Source organism: Vavraia culicis (assembly GCF_000192795.1).
Source record: "Vavraia culicis subsp. floridensis unplaced genomic scaffold supercont1.45, whole genome shotgun sequence".
In the NCBI taxonomy this organism is placed as follows: Eukaryota; Fungi; Microsporidia; family Pleistophoridae; genus Vavraia; species Vavraia culicis.
The window spans coordinates 20252-41769 of record NW_007360648.1 but is presented as its reverse complement, the minus strand read 5'-3'; the positions used below and the strand labels follow the sequence as shown (position 1 = coordinate 41769).

At 40.8% G+C, this 21518-nt stretch overlaps 12 protein-coding genes and 1 non-coding gene across 13 annotated transcripts; 3 read left to right on the top strand and 10 right to left on the bottom strand.

Moving 5' to 3' along the window:
* Positions 1–457: 457 nt before the first annotated feature.
* VCUG_02146 (uncharacterized protein) lies at positions 458–1231 on the bottom strand (the record flags this gene model as incomplete). Its single annotated transcript, XM_008076968.1, has 1 exon — positions 458–1231. One exon carries the CDS (start codon positions 1229–1231, stop codon positions 632–634), a length of 600 nt encoding a protein of 199 aa, XP_008075159.1. The 3' UTR covers positions 458–631.
* Positions 1232–1377: 146 nt separating this feature from the next.
* Positions 1378–1449, bottom strand: VCUG_02821. The gene has a single exon. It is a non-coding gene; the product is annotated as a tRNA-Thr (tRNA).
* Positions 1450–2177: 728 nt separating this feature from the next.
* On the bottom strand, positions 2178–3046 carry VCUG_02145 (uncharacterized protein). Its single transcript, XM_008076967.1, has one exon. The coding sequence runs from the start codon at positions 3022–3024 to the stop codon at positions 2188–2190; it is 837 nt and encodes a 278-aa protein (XP_008075158.1). The 5' UTR covers positions 3025–3046; the 3' UTR covers positions 2178–2187.
* Positions 3047–3760: 714 nt separating this feature from the next.
* Positions 3761–4636, top strand: VCUG_02144 (uncharacterized protein; the record flags this gene model as incomplete). Its single annotated transcript, XM_008076966.1, has 1 exon — positions 3761–4636. One exon carries the CDS (start codon positions 3761–3763, stop codon positions 4634–4636), a length of 876 nt encoding a protein of 291 aa, XP_008075157.1.
* An 805-nt stretch (positions 4637–5441) lies between these two features.
* Positions 5442–6778, bottom strand: VCUG_02143 (uncharacterized protein). The gene has a single exon (XM_008076948.1). It carries the CDS (start codon positions 6588–6590, stop codon positions 5466–5468), a length of 1125 nt encoding a protein of 374 aa, XP_008075139.1. The 5' UTR covers positions 6591–6778; the 3' UTR covers positions 5442–5465.
* Positions 6779–7544: 766 nt separating this feature from the next.
* On the bottom strand, positions 7545–8360 carry VCUG_02142 (uncharacterized protein; the record flags this gene model as incomplete). Its single annotated transcript, XM_008076965.1, has 1 exon — positions 7545–8360. One exon carries the CDS (start codon positions 8358–8360, stop codon positions 7545–7547), a length of 816 nt encoding a protein of 271 aa, XP_008075156.1.
* Positions 8361–10858: 2498 nt separating this feature from the next.
* Positions 10859–11448, bottom strand: VCUG_02141 (uncharacterized protein). The gene has a single exon (XM_008076964.1). The coding sequence runs from the start codon at positions 11404–11406 to the stop codon at positions 10921–10923; it is 486 nt and encodes a 161-aa protein (XP_008075155.1). The 5' UTR covers positions 11407–11448; the 3' UTR covers positions 10859–10920.
* Positions 11449–12060: 612 nt separating this feature from the next.
* Positions 12061–13146, bottom strand: VCUG_02140 (ribosomal protein S4). The gene has a single exon (XM_008076963.1). The coding sequence runs from the start codon at positions 12634–12636 to the stop codon at positions 12082–12084; it is 555 nt and encodes a 184-aa protein (XP_008075154.1). The 5' UTR covers positions 12637–13146; the 3' UTR covers positions 12061–12081.
* A 688-nt stretch (positions 13147–13834) lies between these two features.
* On the bottom strand, positions 13835–14615 carry VCUG_02139 (uncharacterized protein). Its single transcript, XM_008076962.1, has one exon. It carries the CDS (start codon positions 14606–14608, stop codon positions 13841–13843), a length of 768 nt encoding a protein of 255 aa, XP_008075153.1. The 5' UTR covers positions 14609–14615; the 3' UTR covers positions 13835–13840.
* Positions 14616–16908: 2293 nt separating this feature from the next.
* On the top strand, positions 16909–17412 carry VCUG_02138 (uncharacterized protein; the record flags this gene model as incomplete). The annotated part of the gene is made up of 1 exon (XM_008076961.1): positions 16909–17412. The coding sequence occupies one exon, from the start codon at positions 16909–16911 to the stop codon at positions 17410–17412; it is 504 nt and encodes a 167-aa protein (XP_008075152.1).
* Positions 17413–17814: 402 nt separating this feature from the next.
* Positions 17815–19524, bottom strand: VCUG_02137 (serine/threonine protein kinase). Its single transcript, XM_008076960.1, has one exon. It carries the CDS (start codon positions 19463–19465, stop codon positions 18503–18505), a length of 963 nt encoding a protein of 320 aa, XP_008075151.1. The 5' UTR covers positions 19466–19524; the 3' UTR covers positions 17815–18502.
* A 34-nt stretch (positions 19525–19558) lies between these two features.
* VCUG_02136 (uncharacterized protein) lies at positions 19559–19981 on the bottom strand (the record flags this gene model as incomplete). Its single annotated transcript, XM_008076959.1, has 1 exon — positions 19559–19981. Exon 1 carries the CDS (start codon positions 19859–19861, stop codon positions 19559–19561), a length of 303 nt encoding a protein of 100 aa, XP_008075150.1. The 5' UTR covers positions 19862–19981.
* A 502-nt stretch (positions 19982–20483) lies between these two features.
* VCUG_02135 (uncharacterized protein) lies at positions 20484–21518 on the top strand (the record flags this gene model as incomplete). Its single annotated transcript, XM_008076958.1, has 1 exon — positions 20484–21518. A coding segment is annotated over one exon (1035 nt), but the record flags the coding sequence as incomplete, so codon positions are not given.

The window sequence follows — 21518 nt, the reverse complement described above, 5'->3', positions numbered from 1 at the left end:
ATAATTAAATGCTTATGTGAACAATTCTGCTAAGAGCATTTACGGAAGTATTGATAGATCAAGTGCGCTAACTCGTCCCCGATTTTTTACTTTTAATGCTGTTTGCTTACCATCTAAATATTTGGACGTGTACCCGCAGAATGTCCCGGGTATTAAAATTTGTTTTGCAACGGTTCGGTGCAACAGAACTTCGCATATTTCTTGGGTATGCAGTACGTTAGATGAACCAAATTTGTAGAAGTTCACTAGTTTGGAAAATTAGACCATTTCATGGGATACTTAGGATGGATTGAGGTTTTAATTCATTGCTTCTATAATTTGCGTAAGAAACAGAGTATTGTTCGCTGTACTGCTTTCACACAGATTTTGGTCGTGCGTTTGCTTGACTTTGAAACATCAATTGTGTGGAAACTTACGATAGTCTGTATTTTCCCTAGACAGCGAATAAATCTGGTTTAATGGATTCAACTCGCATTCCACTATGCCACATTTTCGAAACAGAAATTGATTTTACTCCAAGTCGCCTGCTAAAGCATCTATCGGCACCATGGAACACAGAAGTACTTCATGCTCATTCACGAAAGCAACCTAGGAAATGACTTTTTACCGGCTAAGCGCTCAATACCAATTCCTAGTTATAACCAGGATACTTATCATCCTGAAGAAAACGCAGCACCTCTTTTGCCCATTCATCGCCATAACAATTGTTGTCATCTACCAGCTTAGCAATGTATCTCAGCCACACGCTGAACATTGCCATCCTCTCCTTTATTACCTCTTCTTTGTAATTAAAAAACCTTTTCTTGGGAAACTCTGGTTGAACGATCTTTCCATTTAGAACTTTGTAAAGGTGTCTGAACTGTTTATAGCGGCGAAAAACACGCGAATAGCATTTCTTGTACTCTTGTAAATTGGTAATGCACAGTACTTCGTAATGCGTGATGTTGTTGAGCTTTTTGTGCGTTGGTATTGAAATTTCTAGAATACGGCTGTTGTCTTCAGACATAGCGAGCGTACACACCGCGATTATATTGTTAATTTGTTTTTGTTTCATCTGTGATTGAGAATGGCAGTGAACGATGAGAAACGAATTGTAGCGGAAAGGCGTGCTACAGCTGCCGTGTATACCGATTAGAAGAATGCTGCAGTATCCACAAGAAAAAAAACAAAAAGTTCCATTTGTTACGAGAGACTCATCAATTCGAGGAAAGGCTTTACTTGTGCATCGCATCCTCTCTTGTTAGCTTTTCTCGCTCAGATGCAGAAAGGGTTCTAGAACATTGTTGTAGCGTGGCGAAAAGCCGAGCGATCACCACGTAAAGTCGCATGAACCCGCAAAAACTCCCGTATAATGTTATCAGTCTCACGTAAAACCGAAGCCGCATGGCGGTCTCGAACCACCGACCTTCAGTTTACAAGACTGACGCTCTACCGCTGAGCTAATGCGGCTGCTAAAATCGCAATAATATGTCTTTAACAATGAAATATCTGGTCTGAATTTTATATGATACTGCGATAGAATAAGTACGAAGTACTCGATTTTGTTCACACAAATTAACACGACTGAGTAACCAATTTCGAAGTGGTGTTCTTGTACACACCAGTTTACTCTGGTGCTCTCCAATCTTATCCTATATATTCCCACTGTGCGATATCGTCTTATCCTTTTAATTCCAAGAGCTGATCCGTTACCAATCGATCAAGAATAAACCATCTTTGGTGAAACAATTCGATCTATTTGCGTGAAGATACAACACTAGAAGTTATTCTGACCATTTTTATGCTCGTGAAATCTGCTACTCCCTACTTCGTGATGCTGTGGTATCGAATATTAGTTCTATTTCAGGAAACAGCAATAGTATGTTTTGATAACCATCGCGCCACTTAAAAGGTGCATGTCACTGTTCAAAATAATAGCTCTTAATTGAACTGCATCCGCTCGTTCGTTTGGTTGCTCTTTTCTGGCACTTTAATATGTAATTGAATCTGAACGGCCTTCCCTAGAAGTATCCTTATGACATGACAGATCACTGGTTACAGCATAGAACTGTATCTTAATCCAGGATGCAGCACAATTCGACTATTAACAGAGTAGGAATGAACAATACTCCCCATTACAAGTATTGTACTCTCTTATAGTACGCTGTAAATTACAGTTAAATATCCATTTTTGAGTTAAAATATTTACTAGTGATACTTTTGCACTATCTCACTTAGAACACCGAACATTTCATCAACACCACCTCCAAAGACATGATCACCACCAATAACTCGTACATCAGCGTTATTTACCAGTCTCAAACAATCCACATTGCTCTTAAGCATATATTCGTCGTCTCTCATGACCAGAAAATGTAAAGGTGTCCCGCTCTTGTTGAGAGTCTTAAAAAATTCGTTTGGCAAATCGCTGCTGAACAGGTCATCGTCGCCATACTTAGTAAAAAGACTAATGTAGCGTTGAGCCTTCACCGGAGAATTAAAATGCAAGAACGTCATTTCTGGGTTATTCCGAGCAAGCTCAAGTTTGTAACTCAGATTCGGATTGACGCTTTCTTCATATTCGCGATCACTCACCGGTCCCAGAAATATTGCACAGGTAATTTTTGACGAGTGTAATCGAGTGTTAAGATAGTGCAGAACAGATTGGCAGCCAGTGGAATGACCAAGTAGTATTATTTTTGGCAGTTCGCTATATTCAGCGCTGTTGCCATGTGCTGTATCGACTGTCATACCTTTGCTGAATTCTCTTCTAAAATTTTTGCAAACGTGTTCTATCACCCTCTCGATATCTTCTGCATCATCTGCAAGGCTCCATAATCCAAAGAACGGGTGTGACCGTAGAATTGGCTGTACAAAGCTTGCAAAATGCATTTTATCAGCCATGTCAAATACAAATTTTGGATGCATCATGTCCGACAACATGCCGCCAATGTATATTATGACCGTTCCAGGATTGGTGGTATCCACCTTTGTGAGCAATAGCGAGTTATTGAATTTATCGTAAACTGCAATATCAACAAGCATGGGGGTGTACTTCTGCGTGTTTATCGGTGCTTTTTAGGAGTGAAAAAATGAAACTGATTTTTGTTATTATTTCGACCACTTCTCGCAAAATCACAGTATGTATGACCATGCGTTCCAATAAATGATCAGAAGCAGCAAAAGCAACGCTAATTTGAATGTTTTTGAACGACATGCGGGTTTGAACACGTGCATGTACCTTCAATAAAACACAAACCGTTAGTTTGATCCCTGGTCTGTAAATGAACGTTTTGTTAAGCGATAACAACTTTGCCTTCAGAGTGAAGTCTTGAAACTTTGCTTCAGGGATAGATTTTTATTTATTTAGGTTTTATGGTTAATCACTGGTCAGTATTGTCCATAGAACTCTTGGAGAAACGGGGTGGCACAGCTAGTAATTTATGTTATTGGTGTGACCTGGCAGGATGGACTGGGGATTGGCTGAAAAGTTTTCTTTGAGAAAAGAAGATATCGCCTAAAGTACATCAACAAATACGTGGTAGAATCTCATAACATTACTGCGGTGAGTACTTGATAGACTTATGGATACGGTTTATGTGTCAAAAAAGTGTTTTTATCGGCCCATCAAAATGAATACAAGACGCCAAGATATTTTTCTTCCTACAATGAGAAAGAGAACCATTTGCTGTACCTTTTTCAGATATTAAACAGCTTTGCTTTATCATGTCGAACTCTTATTTTAACTTTCTTTTTTGTCTTTCTGCTCACCCTGACAGGAATGTCGTTCAGTTTTTCTCACTGCGTGTCGATGCGCATCACGCTTTCGGTAATAGCAGGTCTTTTTTTGGTAATAACGTACTACGGTCTGAAATATTACCAAACTCGGTGCATTGAGCTTCACAATTTGAAATTATCGAGCATGGAGTACGACACGTGCGTAAAGGTGAATATATTCCTTGAATCGTTCTATGCAATCTTCCTTTTTATAACAAATTGCAAGTATCTTCTGAACCAGGTTGTCATTTTCTACCACAACAGGTACAAGTCGATGTTGGTAATGTTTTCTTACTTTTTGCTGCTTGCGCTCAACTTGAAATACAGCGTTGTGGACAGGGATCTCACACGCCGCTCATTTTTGCGGGATGTGATCCTCTATCCATTATTTGAAGAGTTCTTCTTCAGACATGTGTTTTTTCAAAATTTGACGTACGGGATGGTAGGTATTGAGCGAGTATGGATCGATAAAGAACGTCATGGCGGTTCTCGTACCGATATTCGGAATACACCACATGTTCACGATGAAAACGAGGAGATTGCACATGAACATACGAATAGAGCAGCTGCCAAGAATGGTATAATACACAGAAAAGAAACTATAAAGGATCTCAACATCTACACAGTGTTCGAAACAGCAGAAATAACCTTTTTAATGGTTCTGTTCTATCTGATCATAATAAGCTCGGTACTTTTCGCCACTGCTCATTATTTCTACGAGGTAATAATCATAAATGATTATATTTACCGCCTGATTAGCGGAATATTATACACAATCTTTGTTGATGTAACTCACAACCTGGTTGTAAGCTTAGTTTGCCACAGCGTGCACAATCTGGCCGTATTGCTGTGCTGGAATAAGGCAGGTGTTAGTAGCTAGCGTAATAGTAAAGTTTTATGGATAATTAACGTATTACAGTGCAACTTTGTGAATGATCTAAAAGGATATACCGGTTTTATACTTTATTTCACCTTAAAATACATGATTGTGTTGTTGAACGCATCACGAGGTATATTTTTACGAACACGGGCAAATTTGGTAGTTGGCCATGTTTCGACAACTATTATCAAGGAGGACGGTTCTAATGCTGCATGTATGTTATGATTTTAACAATAGTGTTATCATACGTGATCTTAGACGGTGAACACCATAAAGTAAACCATGCTTTATGTTACGACCTCTGCTACAGAAATGTTTCCTGTGTAGTGCTCAAAAAGCAATCAGGTGATTGTCATATTGGTGTGTATATCGTGAATGAGAATATTTGTTGTTTGTTAGGTGAGTCTATGACCTGTTCTTCGTCCATGGGTTGATGTTCTCATAGATACTTTTGAACAATTTTTATAATAATTGATTGAACACCGCAATATCACCGTGAATCGTAATTCTATGTTGAGTACACAGCGGCCATGATTAATTAATTGATCAATTAACTAAGTCTACCGTGCTGTCGGCATCTACGCAACAAAAAGTTACAACGAAGACATAATCGGTAATACCAAACTATACACCACAGGAAATGGCAAGCGAAGTGAAGAGAGCAGCGATACACTCATTTATTCTGCTGTAAAGCATATCTAGTTTACCATGTTAATAAGTTTCAAACACGCCAAATCTACGCCTGCTCTCAGGTAGAGCCTCATAAATAACGCGGCACAACAAGATAATAAGTATCATTTAATAAATCGCTAATAATACAATGTCCGTGTTACTCATCCACTCGCTTTAACTTGGCCAAAGTCTTCAAAACTAGCAAGGGGTCCAAATCGGAACCCTTGACCATCGCAAACATTTTCCTGTAAATTTCCTCGCACCCGTTCTTGCATGCCTCTATATACTTATTCATCATGAGCGCCAGCTTCTTTATCCTTTCTCTATTTTGTTCGGTTAAAACCCTGCTATCGGTCCTATCTTCTTCCTCATGTCGCGTACTTTTGCTCATTCTTCCCAATTTTATTCCTTCTTTAAGGCAGCTCGCTGCGCATTCCTTTCCTATTTTTTCCCATTTTTCTATTTCACATTTGCATCTTTCAATTTCACATTCTACCCCCTTTATTTTCTCCTGTACTATCTTGTCATCCAGTTCTATCTTTAGGTCCAAGTTTTTGAAAGACTCTTCCTGCTCAGAAAGATAATCCAAGCTCATTCTTATGATCTGGTTTATTCTCTTCTCCTCAGAATCGCTATTGTCCAGAAAAAGGAAGTATTTTAGCGGTGATGTTCTGTTGGCATTTATGTTGCTCTTGGTTCTCACGGATGCGGGTAAAGGAGCAGAACTACGTACATTTACGTCTTGACTTACGACATCACCGATCATTTTGCCATTTGTTACGACTTTGTGTTGGACGGCTACATCATTAACTATTTTGATTCCTGTCACCGTAGCATTCACAGACGTTCTGGCACCGCTCACATCAACACTTTGATCACGTAATTCCTTTTTAACCACGGTCTTATAGCACTTCTCATCGATGTTTGCACATTTAAACTTTTTTACCAATACATCGTCCATAAGCACCACATCATCATTGATCTGCTGTGACACACCACTTGGTTGATTAGTAGCTAATACTTGTTTTTGTTGAACTAGAATGTTATCTGCTACCTCGCAATTACCATTTATTTTGTGCTCATTTTCTCTCTTACTCTCATACCTCCTGATATTTTGTTTCACAGACCGCTTTCCAACCATGGCGCCTATTTCCTTCTTTTCTTCAACCTCAAGAACATCATTCACGCAATCTTTTGCGTTTTGACCGCTCACCATTCTCCGTCTCATTGCATCTCTTCTCCTCATTTCACTACTTTTCGGTGCTGTTAGCCCTTTTACCATTTTTTCCCTCCAAATTGCTTACCGCCCCACCGTCCACAAAAAATTTGCTGTCCATAGCATCGCACCGTATGCTCTCTTCGTACTCCTTTCTTTTCCTGGTAAATTTAAATAGCGGCTTAACATCGCTGCTTTTCATCACTTTTGGTTTTTGTTTGACCTTGTATATGAAGGATGGAGCAGGTTTGTCCATTTTTCCGGGGTGGCGGAAATGTGTTGCGAATAAAAATGGTAAGGAAAGAAAAGTTGTGAAATTTTGCAGGGAACAGATTTGCTTTTAATACTGGCAATGGAAGGTAACTTATGGTAAAAAGTGTTTGTACTATTGCGTAATGCCTTTCGTTCTGTTTCGAGCAATGATGAGGTTTTTAATGACAAGTAGGTGGATAAATGCCGTGGTTTGTTGCGATGCTGATAGTATGTCTAAAAATGCTATGGCGTTCATAATTGGTACTTTGAATGGTTATTTTATAAAACGGTCAAAAAATTGAACATGTTTTGAGCGCAGTAATGTATCAATAAAACAGTGTTCTTCTATCGCAGGGGGATATGAATATTTGCTTCGTATGGCTATCCTTACTGTCCGTAAGTAACCGTGAACAATCGTGCTATGAGTTGTTCTTCGGAACTTGTAATGTCATATGAAGCACATACCAACAATACCGCAATTTTACGATCAAAAATACGACAAATTTTCAGAACGGATATATTTACTGCTTTTGCACACACTTTGTTCCACATCAACAAACCGCGAAGCGAAAATAGCACACTTTACACTGTGATTGCTCGCATCAACAGGCCATATGATTGCAGTATCAGCATGTTCACCTGTTGGTGAACAATACAATTTGCCTCTTAAAAATGAGCGCAAAATCAGCCAAAATGGAAACAAAATCAGCCAAAATGGAAAGAAACCTCCACTCAGAACTCTCAAAAAATAACAACCTATACTTTTAACTACTCCTCATTATCCTTTCCTGCCATTATCTCTCCTACCTTCCTTGGATTATCAGGTGCTGATTCCAGACTCGAAAAAGTGCCACGAAAATTCTTTGAAGCACGCTTTGCTTCCAAAAGTGCCACCCGATCTAACTCATTGTACCAATCAATTAAAGATCGCACCAAACCTTTATTAACCAGCCGCATGGCCCCGTTCGGACAACGGCCCTTCGACTTCCCACGATCACACTGCAACAGCCCTGATTCATCCGTGTTGGTGATCATCACTTCGTTATTCTCACGATCTTTACATCCCAATAGTACGCCAGAAACGTCCTCCAAAGGCTCTACATCATCGACTGCCACTCGAAAGTCTTTATCAGAACCTGCTACCTGTACGACATCACCACTTGGATTACTCTGGTCACAATCCAAAGTAACAACCGATTGAACAACTTCAACCACCTCATTCGCGCCTTCCAATTCTTGATCCACCGCACGTATGCCCTCATCAACATCACTGGTAACCGAAAGAGATGCTGTGCTGCTCTCCGTCGGTGAGTCTTCAACAATCACCGCCTTGCTTTCAACTACATGTTCATCAATTCTTTCTTCCTTTGCGACTGACTTACAACCAGGCTGTACACAATCATCGAAGATCTCCTCCTTAGGAAAAACATCACCATCACAGAAACTGCACGCTGCAAGATTCTTGGCACCCATTCTGCTAAGAACTGCGTAAAGCAACGCTGTGCAAAGTAACGCTGCTGAAAGGATCGCTAAAATAGTAAAAAATAGCTTGTTCTTCTGCAGACATCCAGTTATTTGCGCCATGAATGCGGCGATACGCACCTATTTATATTTTTTTTTAGTGTTTTATCACTGTCTTCCGAATCAACATATCAAAAATTCATGAATTATCAGGAGGTGAAAAATGACACTTCTGTAACGATTGGAGAAATACACGAGCAACAAATGCTGCTGAGTAAAGAAGAAGCGAGCAAGTAAAAGTCAGAACCACCTAGAAATCAAAAAGGAGTAAAGCACTCACGTGTAACATTCCTAAAACTCTTTATCGAATGCTATGCCGATAATGAAGAACAAGCATCGGTGTAAAAATAGCACATAAATGCTATCTTTAGTGTTTAAAGCCTCAGCCATGGTGAATGGTTCAGAAAACATTTCAGCAATTTAATAAATTATGAATTGGACATGATCGATAACTCTTACAACTGATAAATCAACAGGTATGACATTAATCACGTCGTTTGACATTAATACAACCATTTGCGATCAGCATAAGTGTACTTTTGGACATAGGACGAGGATAGTTGTGGGAATGTTTGCGTGTCATTACTTTTGAAATGTCAAAAAGTTTTACATCGGTGATAAGAAAAGAGTTCTATGGTTTTTCCAAGCTGTCCGATTTGGAGAATCCGCCACAAGATAAGAGCTTTTGGGTGCACACCAAAATGTGTTTAGGCATAGGCTGTACCACGGAATGCCTTTTTGTTGCTGCAATCAGTACTGTAAAGGATGATAAAAAACAGCCCTCAAGTGTTACCTTGATACGATGGTTGTTTGCCTTCTTTTGGACGTGATAGGCAGCTCATCACCTTCCCTCGTTCAAAAATACAAAAAATGCCCGCTCTTCGCAACCTTTTAGAATAAAATCATATAAATAGAAATTTTAACGTGCTGGCTACGTTAACAAGCCTTTTAAATGACTTACGCGGTTGCAAGCTCTTCCAAAACTCTCACAATAAACAACCAGAAGAGAGCGGTCATTTCATCCGCTGCAAATTCATTTATTCGTCAGGCTGTAACAAACATTAATGAATAGAACTAGTATAGGCCCGATTAACACCTTGACACAAAATCATGTACATGGTCTTGTCACATACCAGGCTTGCCTAAACCTATATTTGACAGCTTCAAATAGTAAAACATAGCCTGTTGCAGATCGGATAACGGCAAATACAGGAATGCTCATCGTGTAAGGCGTGACATTCAAAGCTTTCTTTGACAAAGGATGCGTCCAACGGACCGTATGCTTGACGAAAAAAATGGATACCATGCCACACACAATTTAATTATTCACCCAAATAACTGATCTAGAAGCTGTGTTACACAAAATAGAGGAAGACATCTTTGCAAAGTTAAAAAGTAGGAACATCATTACGAAAGTCTCAGAATACCATAGTCATCACAATCAGTGTGGTGCATGATGTCTCATCACAGACTAATGCCATCTGCGCTAGCACAGAGACGAGCCATAGATGCAAAACAGCTAACCAGCAGCATGACAATCCTCAAACCATCAAAAGTAAACATATCGAAATTGCCATGTGCAACACTCGCAAAAGGCAAAAAACTTTAATTTGAGCACTTCTCAGATGATCGAACGGCAATCCCAGCTCGTACAGAACTCCGGTTCGTAGATGTCGACCGGAATTCCTGGGGTAAAAATTTTTTCATTTAAATTTATTTACAGGAAACGATTCGTGTAAATATGAATCCGCAAATTGAAGCGTACTATTATGTAAGGCATCATGACTGACAATAATGGTGAACTGTGGTGGAATTTGCTATTTTCATCATGTAAAAATTTTTCGTGTACCTAGCATGTTACTTGCGGAACAATGATAAACCTTTTTATGTGTGCGCATTTCAGTTTTTTGATCCGAAGTAACCGTTTGATAAAAGCAAAATCATGTAAATCGTTTTGGATACAAATATGATCGCAAATATTCTCTTTTGTTCGATGGATAACATATGATGGATGAAATACTTGAAGTGTACCTTTTTTGAGAAGTACGTTTATTTGTCACATAAAACACGATTTGCCTTAACAAACATACTTTTCTGATCTGCGTAAACCGACGTGGCCATTGGCCGCCGGTTCATGAGGCACGCCCTCTTTGAATCAAAAACTACGGTTCGTTTCCACAAGTTCAGCAACTTGTAAATTGTTGGGTAAAATGAGGGCTGCGGCCGTGGTGCCCAGCGCTTGCGAAACGAAAATCAACCTTGTCACGGTTATGCTTTGCATGCAAGGACAGCTCAACATCATGCAACCTGTAATCAATTTCGTAAAAACCCTGCATTGCTAGTCAAGCCTTCAAATATTGTCTTCAAATCATATCCGTAGCTCAGAATACCTTCAATTGCTCATAATTCTGACAGATCAGCAGCACTCATCCAAAATAACTGCTATAGCGCTCGTCATGCAAAAAATCAAAACTTGGTTAACATCGTATTATCGCACAGGAGTAGTGCGCAATACCAAACAATTACCACCCGGTGAACGAATCCACAAATGGCAGGCTGACCCGATAACATGTTTACTCCTGTATAACACACGCAAACCACACAAGTAACTCAATACGCAAATTTAATAAACGCTAATGAAAGGTTCATTCTTCAGCTCAACCGGCTCATTTCCATCTAACCCAATGAAGAACTCTTCTCTTGATCCTTTCTGGACACGCTTCATGCTGCCAACCATCCTGTTCTCATCCTCGGCTTGTTTTCTCATTTCATCGTTTATCTTCCTCCTCTCGTTAAATTCCATGTCACACTTGCTCTTTCTGAGGTGTTCAACCCTGCAGACAACCATCCGGTGCACTCGCTTATTACCGAATCGGCGTGTGCATCGCACTGTCAAGCTATTCTTGTGCACAACTGCCACTTTGCCCGTCAAACCGTGGTAATACTTGTGGGGCATACCCTTGTGCACGGCAGGATTTACCTTTATGTCAACGTAATCACCGCGTTTATATGTGGTGAGGTACGTAGAGATATTTGGCATGCCGTGCTTGCGGAACGGCTGTGAGAACCTTTTGCGTGTTTGTCTTCTGTAACCTTTGCTGCTAGTCATTGGGTAGGGGTGCAAAAATGAAGTAAAAATTTTATCGTGCGGGTATCGGCAAAGGAATCAACAACAGGACCAGTGAGCTAATGCAAAAGATGATTCATTGTACGAACGGAACAAGTAATTTCCTCACCCGGTAATAATTTATGGTATTTTTCATTCAAGTTCAGATCCAACTGTTAGTACGTACTAAGAGCTGTACACAGGATGATGTTCAAGTACTTGTGAGGAAAGCGTACGAAAAAGTACCAACTCGGCTGTGAATTCTGCTATTATTATTTTCAACACCAATCAACTTACATTCTGCACTTTTTACGAGAAACTCGTGGCACAGAGCTTGATTTGATGTGGAGATATGAATGAATTGCAAAGGCATCACAAACACATTTTTCCCTGCCGTACCTTAGAGTTAAAAAATAATTATTAGAAGGCCATAGCAAGCAAAACTGGTCGTATAAGTGTTCCGCCCTCTTCCTACTACCACAAATGAAAAGAATTACCGGTCTTTGCTTTTACAGCAGGTAGATCTCGTGGCGAAACAAAAAATATAAAAGTAACAAACTGCACTCGTGCCAGGCAAGATCTACAACAACGGCGGGAACACGACCGCACAACAATCCGCTACACAGAAATCAGTACAAAAAATCGTTTAAACTCAGGTTCTTAATCATTAGCTTTTACTCAACTCTCTACCGCTACCTTAGCCACCTGCTCGCCCTTTTTCTTCCCTTCAGGCACTTCCTTCAGCTCAATGTAGGCTTCATCATTGCCGGTCACGACATACCCGGGCTTATTAACGATCCTTCCCTTAACCATGATCTTCCTTTGGTATATCAGATTTCTCGCATGGTGCACGCTGTTCGCCATTCCCAACTCAAAAACCCTGTGCTGTAGCCTCCTTTCCAAAAAACAGTTCACCTCCAAATCAAGCACTCGCTCCAAATTTTTTGTGACGTCCTCCTTGGTGATAAGAGACACGTCATCACCAAACACTTTCGTTAAGACCAACTTGTCGAGGAGTGCGCGGCCGCAAAAAATCAGTTCTTCGTTACTGTTTGTGATAAGAAGATCACGGGCACGCTTTTTTGTCGTGTTAGTGATGTTTTTGAAGATCCACAACTCCTTCTTGTTGCGCAAACCATACTCACCGATGAGTTTCATTTCACTGATCAGGCGGTCAGACTCAAACGGACGCAGTGGCGTGTTGTAGCGCTTTTTTCCTTTTGATTTCACCATTTCAAGGGGGTGTGCACAATTTTTTTAATTAGGAGAGCAAAAAGCTGAAAATGAAAGGAATGATGTTGGCAGATCTTTTGTGTGTCCTTCTGTACTATATTTCAGGTTATCGTCGCAGCAGTTGGTTGTATCGTAGACAACGATGCATTCAACGCCATTCTTCCCTTAGGGTAGTACATGCTGTGACAACGAGCATCAGCTGAAACGTCTGACAAAAATATGTGAAAAAACGCTGCATGGCCATTCTTCTTTAACTTTGTATGGAAGTAAATTTTTTGTTACGTGGAGAAAATAACTGGTGATCTACTAAAATACCGCTAGTACGGTGGTTGATAATCATTTGGCATCAAAATTACAAAATTGGCTTTCATAGCACATAAATTTACCGATATGAATGCACACATTAGGCTGAACTGATAATTACCGAAATATTTCGTATATTTTTCATCAACAGTCATTCATCTATCCCTTCATACAACAACATCTAAGCATTGTTACCAGAAGTGGTTCATTTACGGGCATAAGGCCTTGCGACCTAGATTAGAAGCTATGGACGTAACTCCAAGTGGTTCAAGATTTGTTGCGGACAGCAAAAATACTTTTTCTGTTTAGCACGCAGCTATCTATCACTAAATTTTTAAGGCATTTATGCTCTTCAAACCGCTCAGGTTGAGCGGGAGATACGGTCTATCTTGAGTGACCAAAGTGCCAAAGTTCTCCAAATACCTTAATTCAAAAACTGCGAGGTTGGTGTTAAAAAGAAAAAACCTTTTCTGATGGGTGCTTTAAACGAGTGTCTGCAAGCTTAAAAACTTCTTCAACATCCTGATACCTTTTACTTCCCGTTTGTACTTGTTCAAACTCAAGTATTTCACTCGATTTTGCATGCCAAAGATGAAACGGTCATAAAATATTCTGTTCATCATTGCGTTCACCAATCTCGCTTGGTTTTCAAGGGTGTCCTCTTTCAGGTTAGAACATGCTGCAAAAACACGAACTCAAGCCAAAAATCAGAACATCCGGCAGTAAACCTGTGATTGCTGACCCTGCTTTAATTATGGTGAAAAAAGGCGAGCAGCCCTTAAAAATGCAACACTCTGGAAGAGAACAAAATCGGTGTAACACGTTATAAAACGAATACCTTCGAGCACTCGTGCAGAAAACACTCACAGCACGAATATTTAGCAGATCATTAAAATCCGGTTTACTCAATTATCTTTCCTTCCTTTTCGTTTAGTTTCTCCCTAATGTTGTCCTCTAACTCCCTTATATCCTCGATACTCTTTCCGTGCCACTCATCCATTGTACACACCATTTGCTGGTGTGAGCTTGTAAAAATCTTATCTATCTGCTTCTCAATCTCATGTACAAGCCACCCCAGCCCAAAACAGTCGAACTTGAGCGTAACAAATTTATAGCTCATCATAACATCATAAGACGGGTTTTTGTACCACTCTGGCTTGAGCGGGCAACCATCATTGATTTTGAGCGGCGTGTTTGTGGGATCGTACTGTGGATTCACAATATTGCAGCACACGTCGATAACCTTTACCTTTGTCTTGTCGTAAAGCGCACAATCGATGTTCAATGCATTCTTGAGCGTGAGCTCGTTGTTCACATGCGTGGATACAACACTTGCGCTGAAAGTGTCTGTGCTGAAGGCCTGGTTGGTGTAAAAGGTGTGGCATGTCGGAAAGGCGTTGAAGGCCTTTTCCTCGACAATCAGCGCCTTCTTCGGAACAACCGCGCGTATCGCACGTGGTACCTTGCTGTTCAAATAGAATATTTTCTCCGTGTATCGGCACGCACCATACTTCTCGTCGTGTATATCCTTGTTCTCCGCTATCTTGATGCTCGTGTCACCGGTAGCCTCGTTTGCACTGATCATGGCGACTGTGTACAGCTGCGCCACCCGATAGTCCTTGATTGTGAACGGAAGCGGTATCTGGTACTCGCGGTAAATCGTGGTCATTTTAATAAAGGGTTATTTGTTGCAGATGGCTAAAATTTGCAAATGGAACGTTAGCCGATAGAAGGATGTGTGCGAGCGAAACCTATGCATGTGGCTCTCTGGTGTTTTTTCAAGCATTTTTTACCGTTTATATGGATCAGTGCTGTTGGCACGAAAACGGTAGCGATGATGTGCAAAAAATTAATTACAAATATGAAAGGACCGATATGATGAATAAAGAATGGGGAAAGGTGTGAGGTACAGCTTTTGGTAATTTTAATGATCCTTAGTGAAGAACAGAACACCCATTTTTGTAAAATTGATGTGTCTTATTTCGTATAAATTAAATAGGCATTTAAAATCGTTGTAATTAAGGGATGCACTCTCATTTAATAAAAAAGCAATTTATAGAGCAGAGGAACTGTCAATGTATGCAGTGAAAGCGGCCACTAAAATCTGTGCAATAATTTACCGTGTTGGTGGACATAATACTGGGTAGGTGGTGGTTGCTGTGGGTAGTGATCGATTCTACACCTGTACGGGCACGTAAAATGATACGGTGCATATCACAGAAATACGAATAAAGGTTTGAAACGATCACAAGGATGAAGTGCTTTGATATACCATTCTTAGACTCGGCACTACCGGTCTAGGCTGTAATAATGGCTGCTTAGTGAACATTTGGAGAATATATGCACCCTGAATCAAGGTGTCTGGTGTGCAAGGTAGTAAGAAACTGCCCGTGTGTTGAAGGACCTTAAAACTGAGGAGAGTACAGCATTAGCGGTCTTAGCACACGTGCGTTCGGAAAGGCAGATCACGCCAAAATTGATTGTAAAGTGCAGGAAGAAGCTTTGTTCATTGGTGGTAACTGATACGATGCGTACTTAAATAACAAGAAAAAGAATTATTAACCGGTATACCAGATTATTTGGCACCACACTACCACGTATTGTTATTTATACGTCCAACGACAAGTTTAGCAGCGTTACACGAACAGATATCTGTTCATGACAACGTACTTATTCAATAATGACAAAATTTTCGGACATTCCCTCTAACACAATGTTCTGGTCATTAAAATATTTTTTGGATCGATCAACGTGCTTTTCGTAAAAAAATAATTAAAACATTTGAATGATCTTTTGGCCAATAAAAAGGATAAACAAACCCAATACACGTAATTCGTGTTTATATATCTTAAATCATTAATATCATAGCGGCCAATAATAAGTAATTTAGTTCAAAGTTGTGCTGTTCTTGGATATAAAGTATGCCGTATTACCAGCTTTAACATTCAATATCATTGAAATGCACGGGTCAGAACATGGAAATATGGACAGAATTCTACAGAACATCAGGAAATTCTTGAAAATCGTAAAATATGGCAGAAACAATTTGTACTCAGATTTTGAAAAAAGTTACGAAATGCGTGCGAGGATTTGCTACATGGAGTATCACAGTTCTACCGCATCAGCTGTACATTTAGGCAGTGATTCAGAAAATTTACACAAAGAAGGGCAATCGATCCAATGGATCGTGCAACAGCCGGTCAAATGTGAGAAATTTTCCGAATAGCTCTTTTTGTAGCATTTACGATGTAAGATTGTTATTAGAGCGTAATTTTGGTTTTCCTTGTACAAAATTGATTGCTTGGATATACGAAACGAGAAGAATCATTCGATGATAATTAAAATGTTCAAAACTAATATCACAGTTTCATAGCATGTGATTATCTTTAAATTTTTGTAAGTGATGGACTTTAGGTTTCAATTCTGATTGGTTTGTGTGGTGATTCGCCAATGGCAATCTATTCATTAATTAAAGGCACAGCATGCGCTTATAACTGGTGCAAATACTCGTATTTGCATGCCGTTTCACTGATTTCCAATAAAAATACACGGCGCTGCCCTAAAAGCGCAATTCTGCATACCTGTCAAGTTACCTTTTTCCATTAAAGACATGTTTACCATCTCATTACACAACAACGCGCTCTTCTGGTGCAAAATGAGATCAGAAATCCTTCGCAATAAATCTGTGAAAGGCCGTGAACCTAAAGCTGAACAAACCCTGGCAGGTACTAACATACACAAAGACATACTTGATGTGCGTGTACAGCACGTGTTGTGCTGATAGCTAAACAAATTCTCAACAAAGATGTGATTCATACTTAATAATCAGCTTTAATCTAAGTGTTTTGCTCCGTGACACAAAATTGAATTTGATACATCAAATAAACTGTGATTTTCTTCAGATCAAAGTGATTGACAAATGAGAGCAGATCTCTATCAAATATAAATAGACATGCTTGCCCAGACTTTATGTTGCTTTTGTTCATGTTGCTGGAGCCGTACGTATCCGCCGGTCTAGTTGATGATATTGCGCAGGACATAGTGCGCAACGCGGTAAAACAGTCGATATACGATGCAAAAGATCATGCTATTGAAAATTTTAATAGCACGCTTAGGACGTATGCCGATCCGATTGTGGACCAGATGGAACATTTGCGTTCATTTACACGTCTCAGCTGGAATGATGTGTGGTATGCTGTAAAAAATTTATCGCCCTACAAAATAACAGCAAATCCAGATTATGTAGGACAGAGAGCTAATGCGTCACACCTCCCAATACCATCATCTTCATCGAGCACAACCTTCTCCAGTGCCCCTTCTGGCACAACATCACCGAGCACCGATGGTGCACACTCTCCACATGAGCCCAAAAGCCTTTTGAATGATCACAGTCCGACGAACAGAGCTGCATCCAAGTCTTCAAAGACTGAAGCAGCGCATGAGCCCAGGATTTATGATCTGTGGTTCAGATAGCGTGCAAAGCTTTTAAAGAACAGCAAAGAAGTGTTGAGAAGAAATCTTCGCCCCCTGCGCACCACGAAGAGACCGTATCATTTAAAAAATAGAAGTAGTCACGCGATATCATAAAATATTTGATGTGCGGCATGGAATTGAGGATCGGTCAAATAAACCGAATTGTAATTTAAAATAGCATCCTACATCCTACACATCCTACATTTTACATCCTACATTCTACATCCTACATCCTACATCCTACATCCTACATCCTACATCCTACATCCTACATCCTACATCCTACATCCTACATCCTACATCCTACATCCTACATCCTACATCCTACATCCTACATCCTACATCCTACATCCTACATCCTACATCCTACATCCTACATCCTACATCCTACATCCTACATCCTACATCCTACATCCTACATCCTACATCCTACATCCTACATCCTACATCCTACATCCTACACATCCTACATCCTACATCCTACATCCTACACATCCTACACAATTCCACCATAAAACAAATGCTTTACCCACGATGGTCATCATTACGTATTTTCTGATCGGAAGCGTAGCACGATAAGTGGTTTGTTGTGCAAAATCGTGCCTAAGGTCATAAATTCGTTTTAGCACATGTGTTATAAACGAAAAGTTGAACGCTCTCACAGTTCAGGTGAATCATCCCGTACAAACAGCGCATTTTTATCAACCGGTGAGTGCAACATTTTTTATACTTTTTTCTAAAATTAATCGCTTATACCACGTGCGCTGTTCTGTATCCGTTAAAAGTGACCTTTAAGGTGCGCAGCACCATCATGGCTTGCTGCCGTTTGTTTGCAAATTTTTAGCACGTTTTTAGTGCCCAGGGGAGGGCACTGCTCAATGCTGGCAGAAGGCTGCAATAATTTTATTCGATGTGTTCCTGGGAGGTACCTTAGTCCATAAAAATAATTATCCCAGCTCAGAAACGAACGATCATCGCATAGCACGGACATTTAAATTTACCTTCATCCGCTGCAGTACCCTTTAGGTTTGTACACGCCAAATAATTCAATTACTTACCATTTTTAATGTGCACATCGCTCACCAGCATTTCATTTCCTGCCATTGCTTGCATTCATCATTTCCAGTCTATGCCTGGCATACCTCACGTAATCATCATCGTTACCATCAGCATGTTCCATTAAAAGTGCCCATAGCCCCCAGAAACAGTGCGAAACCGGTATAAACAGATTTACGTCCTCAATCAATTTGTCAACAGTTCGGCAGTTGACTTTGAACCGGTCATTTGCGTAGCTTTGTACGAATTCTCTCTTGAACTGCTCGGATGGCACTTCGTGCGTACTGAACGCATACCTGATGTGTCCAACGAAATGGTTTGCTATGTCGTATGCGATGTAGTTCACGCCAGAATGTACAAAGTCAACAAATTGCACGTTGCTTACCACAGGTGCTGAGGAAGCGTCCTCCTCAGAATCTGTGCTTACAACCAGATCGTATTTGCTGGGTGGGCTGTTCAGAGCAATTATATTCGTGGCTAGCAGGTTGTTGTGGCAGAAGCCCACCTCCAATCCACGCACCCTCTTCTCCTGTTCCACCATAAAATCGCGTACACCATGCCCTTCCAATAGCTCCTTGTGGTGCACGTGTGCGTGCCAGTACCAGTCCATCATGTTTTTAAACATGTGCGAAACACCCGAGCGGTTGCTCGCGTGCCATTCTCTCATCTTGCGAGCAATTATCTGGTGGTGCGTATGTACATCCTCGTGATGCAGTGCTCGTCCAGGCACGTAGTTCCGTATATATCCGTTATCGTACGATAGTACGATGCTTGGTGCCAGTCCGTGTGTGTACAGGTGTGAAATGCTCGCTTTCACGATGTCGTGGTTTATGAACCGGGCAGTATTTCTGCTGTACGTCTTAGCAACCATCTTTCGGTCATCGTTGGTGCACAATACCGTAATGTTGGCAGTGCTACTCCTGAAATGTGTGAGCGTCCAACGACCGCTCTTGATGTCCCTCAGCAACGCTTCAATCCTCGTTTCCTTTCTGTTCATGCTTATCACTCCAAAATATGTAAATTAATAGTGATCGGTGCACGGGGTGTCCTGGTAGAACGAGCCCTGTGCGTGCTTATGCTTTTAATAAATTTAATTTAGTACAAGCACCGATAAATTAAATCGTTGAGATGCAAATCGTGCGCTAAATGGTAAAAAAGGGGGGTGTGGCAGCATGCCCTGGAACAGCAGGTAAATTTTGTTAGCATTTTTTACGAGTGCTGGTGGTAGTAAACCAACAGATTGGAAGGGTGCTCCTTGCAAGAAGGGTGTTGCGCTATTACCTGGTGGTGTGCTCGTTCTTCTCTCGTTGCTCACCCTTTTTTTATTAATTCGTTTGCTGGTACGGGTGATTAAAAATATCTGCTTCGTTACCAAACCCGTTTTAAATGTCATACGCAGTTAGAAACCGTGCCCTTGATGCATTCACAAATAGATAAACGTTTCATCAGCCAAGCATTACTAAGATTTGGTGCTCCCTACCCTGGTGTTGGACAGAGAGTCCTTCCTAAGTAGGCAAGCAACCGTGAAGAATGGCTTATACAGCAAAATTGAAGGAAATTATGAAAATAAAAGGACGAGTGTTACAAAAATACTTCTTGTACGAACGATCCGGCACGATTTGGTTGGATGCGTGGCAGGTACTGCGTAAGCTGTTTTTGTGGAGTAAAGAAATAAAAGCGTTTGTGCTCACATATCGTAGATAATTGCACATCTTTACCGTAATTTGTACACCATGGCACGTTAGTGCACGTGAGCAGATCAACTACCGCATCGGTTCATAGTTTATTCAAAGGGTGGTACGAACCGTATCTTTATCCTTGCATCAAGGACGCAGGTCATATCTGCACATAACTGTGATGCCCATGCCATTTCCTACAATTAAAGCACCCGTACGCATTCAAATACCGGTTAGCAATGTTTGCCGTGCTATCCCCGATATGTCTGGCCCTTCAACCCCTGCCCAAATATTTCAATTTTTAAGAATATTAAAAAACCCTGCCCAACAAAAAACGAAATGGCAATCTACAAGCGCACAGAACTGTTAACAACCCTAAAACACGTAGGAACCCTCCTGGTAGATCCTGACGTAGTACAGAACGCATCATTTCTTGCGTTGTTCGATCGTTTCAATGTACGAGTGCTCAAATTTGATGAGGACGAGCTCATATGCAACGATGATGTGGCAGCAATACTTACGGACAAGAGAGGAGTGTTTGAGGATTATTTCACGGTTGTGTTGGCTGATGGGATTGAGTTTAGGTATCCTTTTGTTTATGGATGGGTTAGTTGGGATGTGCCTGGTGTGAGGATGGTTAGGATGTGTGAGATGGGAGAGAGAATAAGGGAGATGAGGAGGATGTGTGGGAAGGAGGAAGAGTTGGTGAATGGTAGTAGAGGTGTTGGTGAGCAGCGTGTATGCAGCGGTAGTGAGGTAATGGGCATGGAGGGCAGTTCTGTTAGCTTGTCCGCATTTTCTAGGTCTGACAAGTCCTTGATGGACCTGCTCATCATAAAACGTGAGAAGCACACACAAAGAAATATGCAGCGGTACATTCAGCACCTGAAGAAATGTGCAATGAGCCTTTTTGCTGGTGCAAGCATGGGGCGTATAGAACTGTTCAAGAAGGGGTCATCCACAAAGAGAAAGCTGTCATCAAAACAGCAGCAAATTATAAAACAGAACGAGGAGCGATTGAAGAAAATAAATGAGCAGAAGGACGGGACATTTCTGCGCAATTTCTTTGTGAAGTTCAAAAGCATGTCGTTCACACGGAAGAGGATGGCGCTCGAGAGCGTGCGTACCGAGTCAGCGGTTGTAAACCGGCGTATTACGCTGCTCAAGATCGAGTACTACCTTGACAGGTGGAGGATTGAGAGCAGAAAGGAAAGGGTCGATGAGAGAATGCTGGTTGATGTGTATGTGAACTGCTTGGCGTTCTTTGAGATCGAGGGACGGGAGAGGAGCGAGTGTGAGTACGTGGAGAGCGTGATGAGGGAGATAGGATTTGGTGCTACGGCTGATGAATTGCTTGGCAGGGATGGCGAGATG

Excerpts from the sequence above, each read along its gene's own strand:
- VCUG_02145 (XM_008076967.1), bottom strand. The coding sequence starts at position 3,024 with ATGCTTGTTGATATTGCAGTTTACGATAAATTCAATAACTCGCTATTG.
- VCUG_02143 (XM_008076948.1), bottom strand. The coding sequence starts at position 6,590 with ATGGTAAAAGGGCTAACAGCACCGAAAAGTAGTGAAATGAGGAGAAGA.
- VCUG_02141 (XM_008076964.1), bottom strand. The coding sequence starts at position 11,406 with ATGACTAGCAGCAAAGGTTACAGAAGACAAACACGCAAAAGGTTCTCA.
- VCUG_02140 (XM_008076963.1), bottom strand. The coding sequence starts at position 12,636 with ATGGTGAAATCAAAAGGAAAAAAGCGCTACAACACGCCACTGCGTCCG.
- VCUG_02139 (XM_008076962.1), bottom strand. The coding sequence starts at position 14,608 with ATGACCACGATTTACCGCGAGTACCAGATACCGCTTCCGTTCACAATC.
- VCUG_02137 (XM_008076960.1), bottom strand. The coding sequence starts at position 19,465 with ATGAACAGAAAGGAAACGAGGATTGAAGCGTTGCTGAGGGACATCAAG.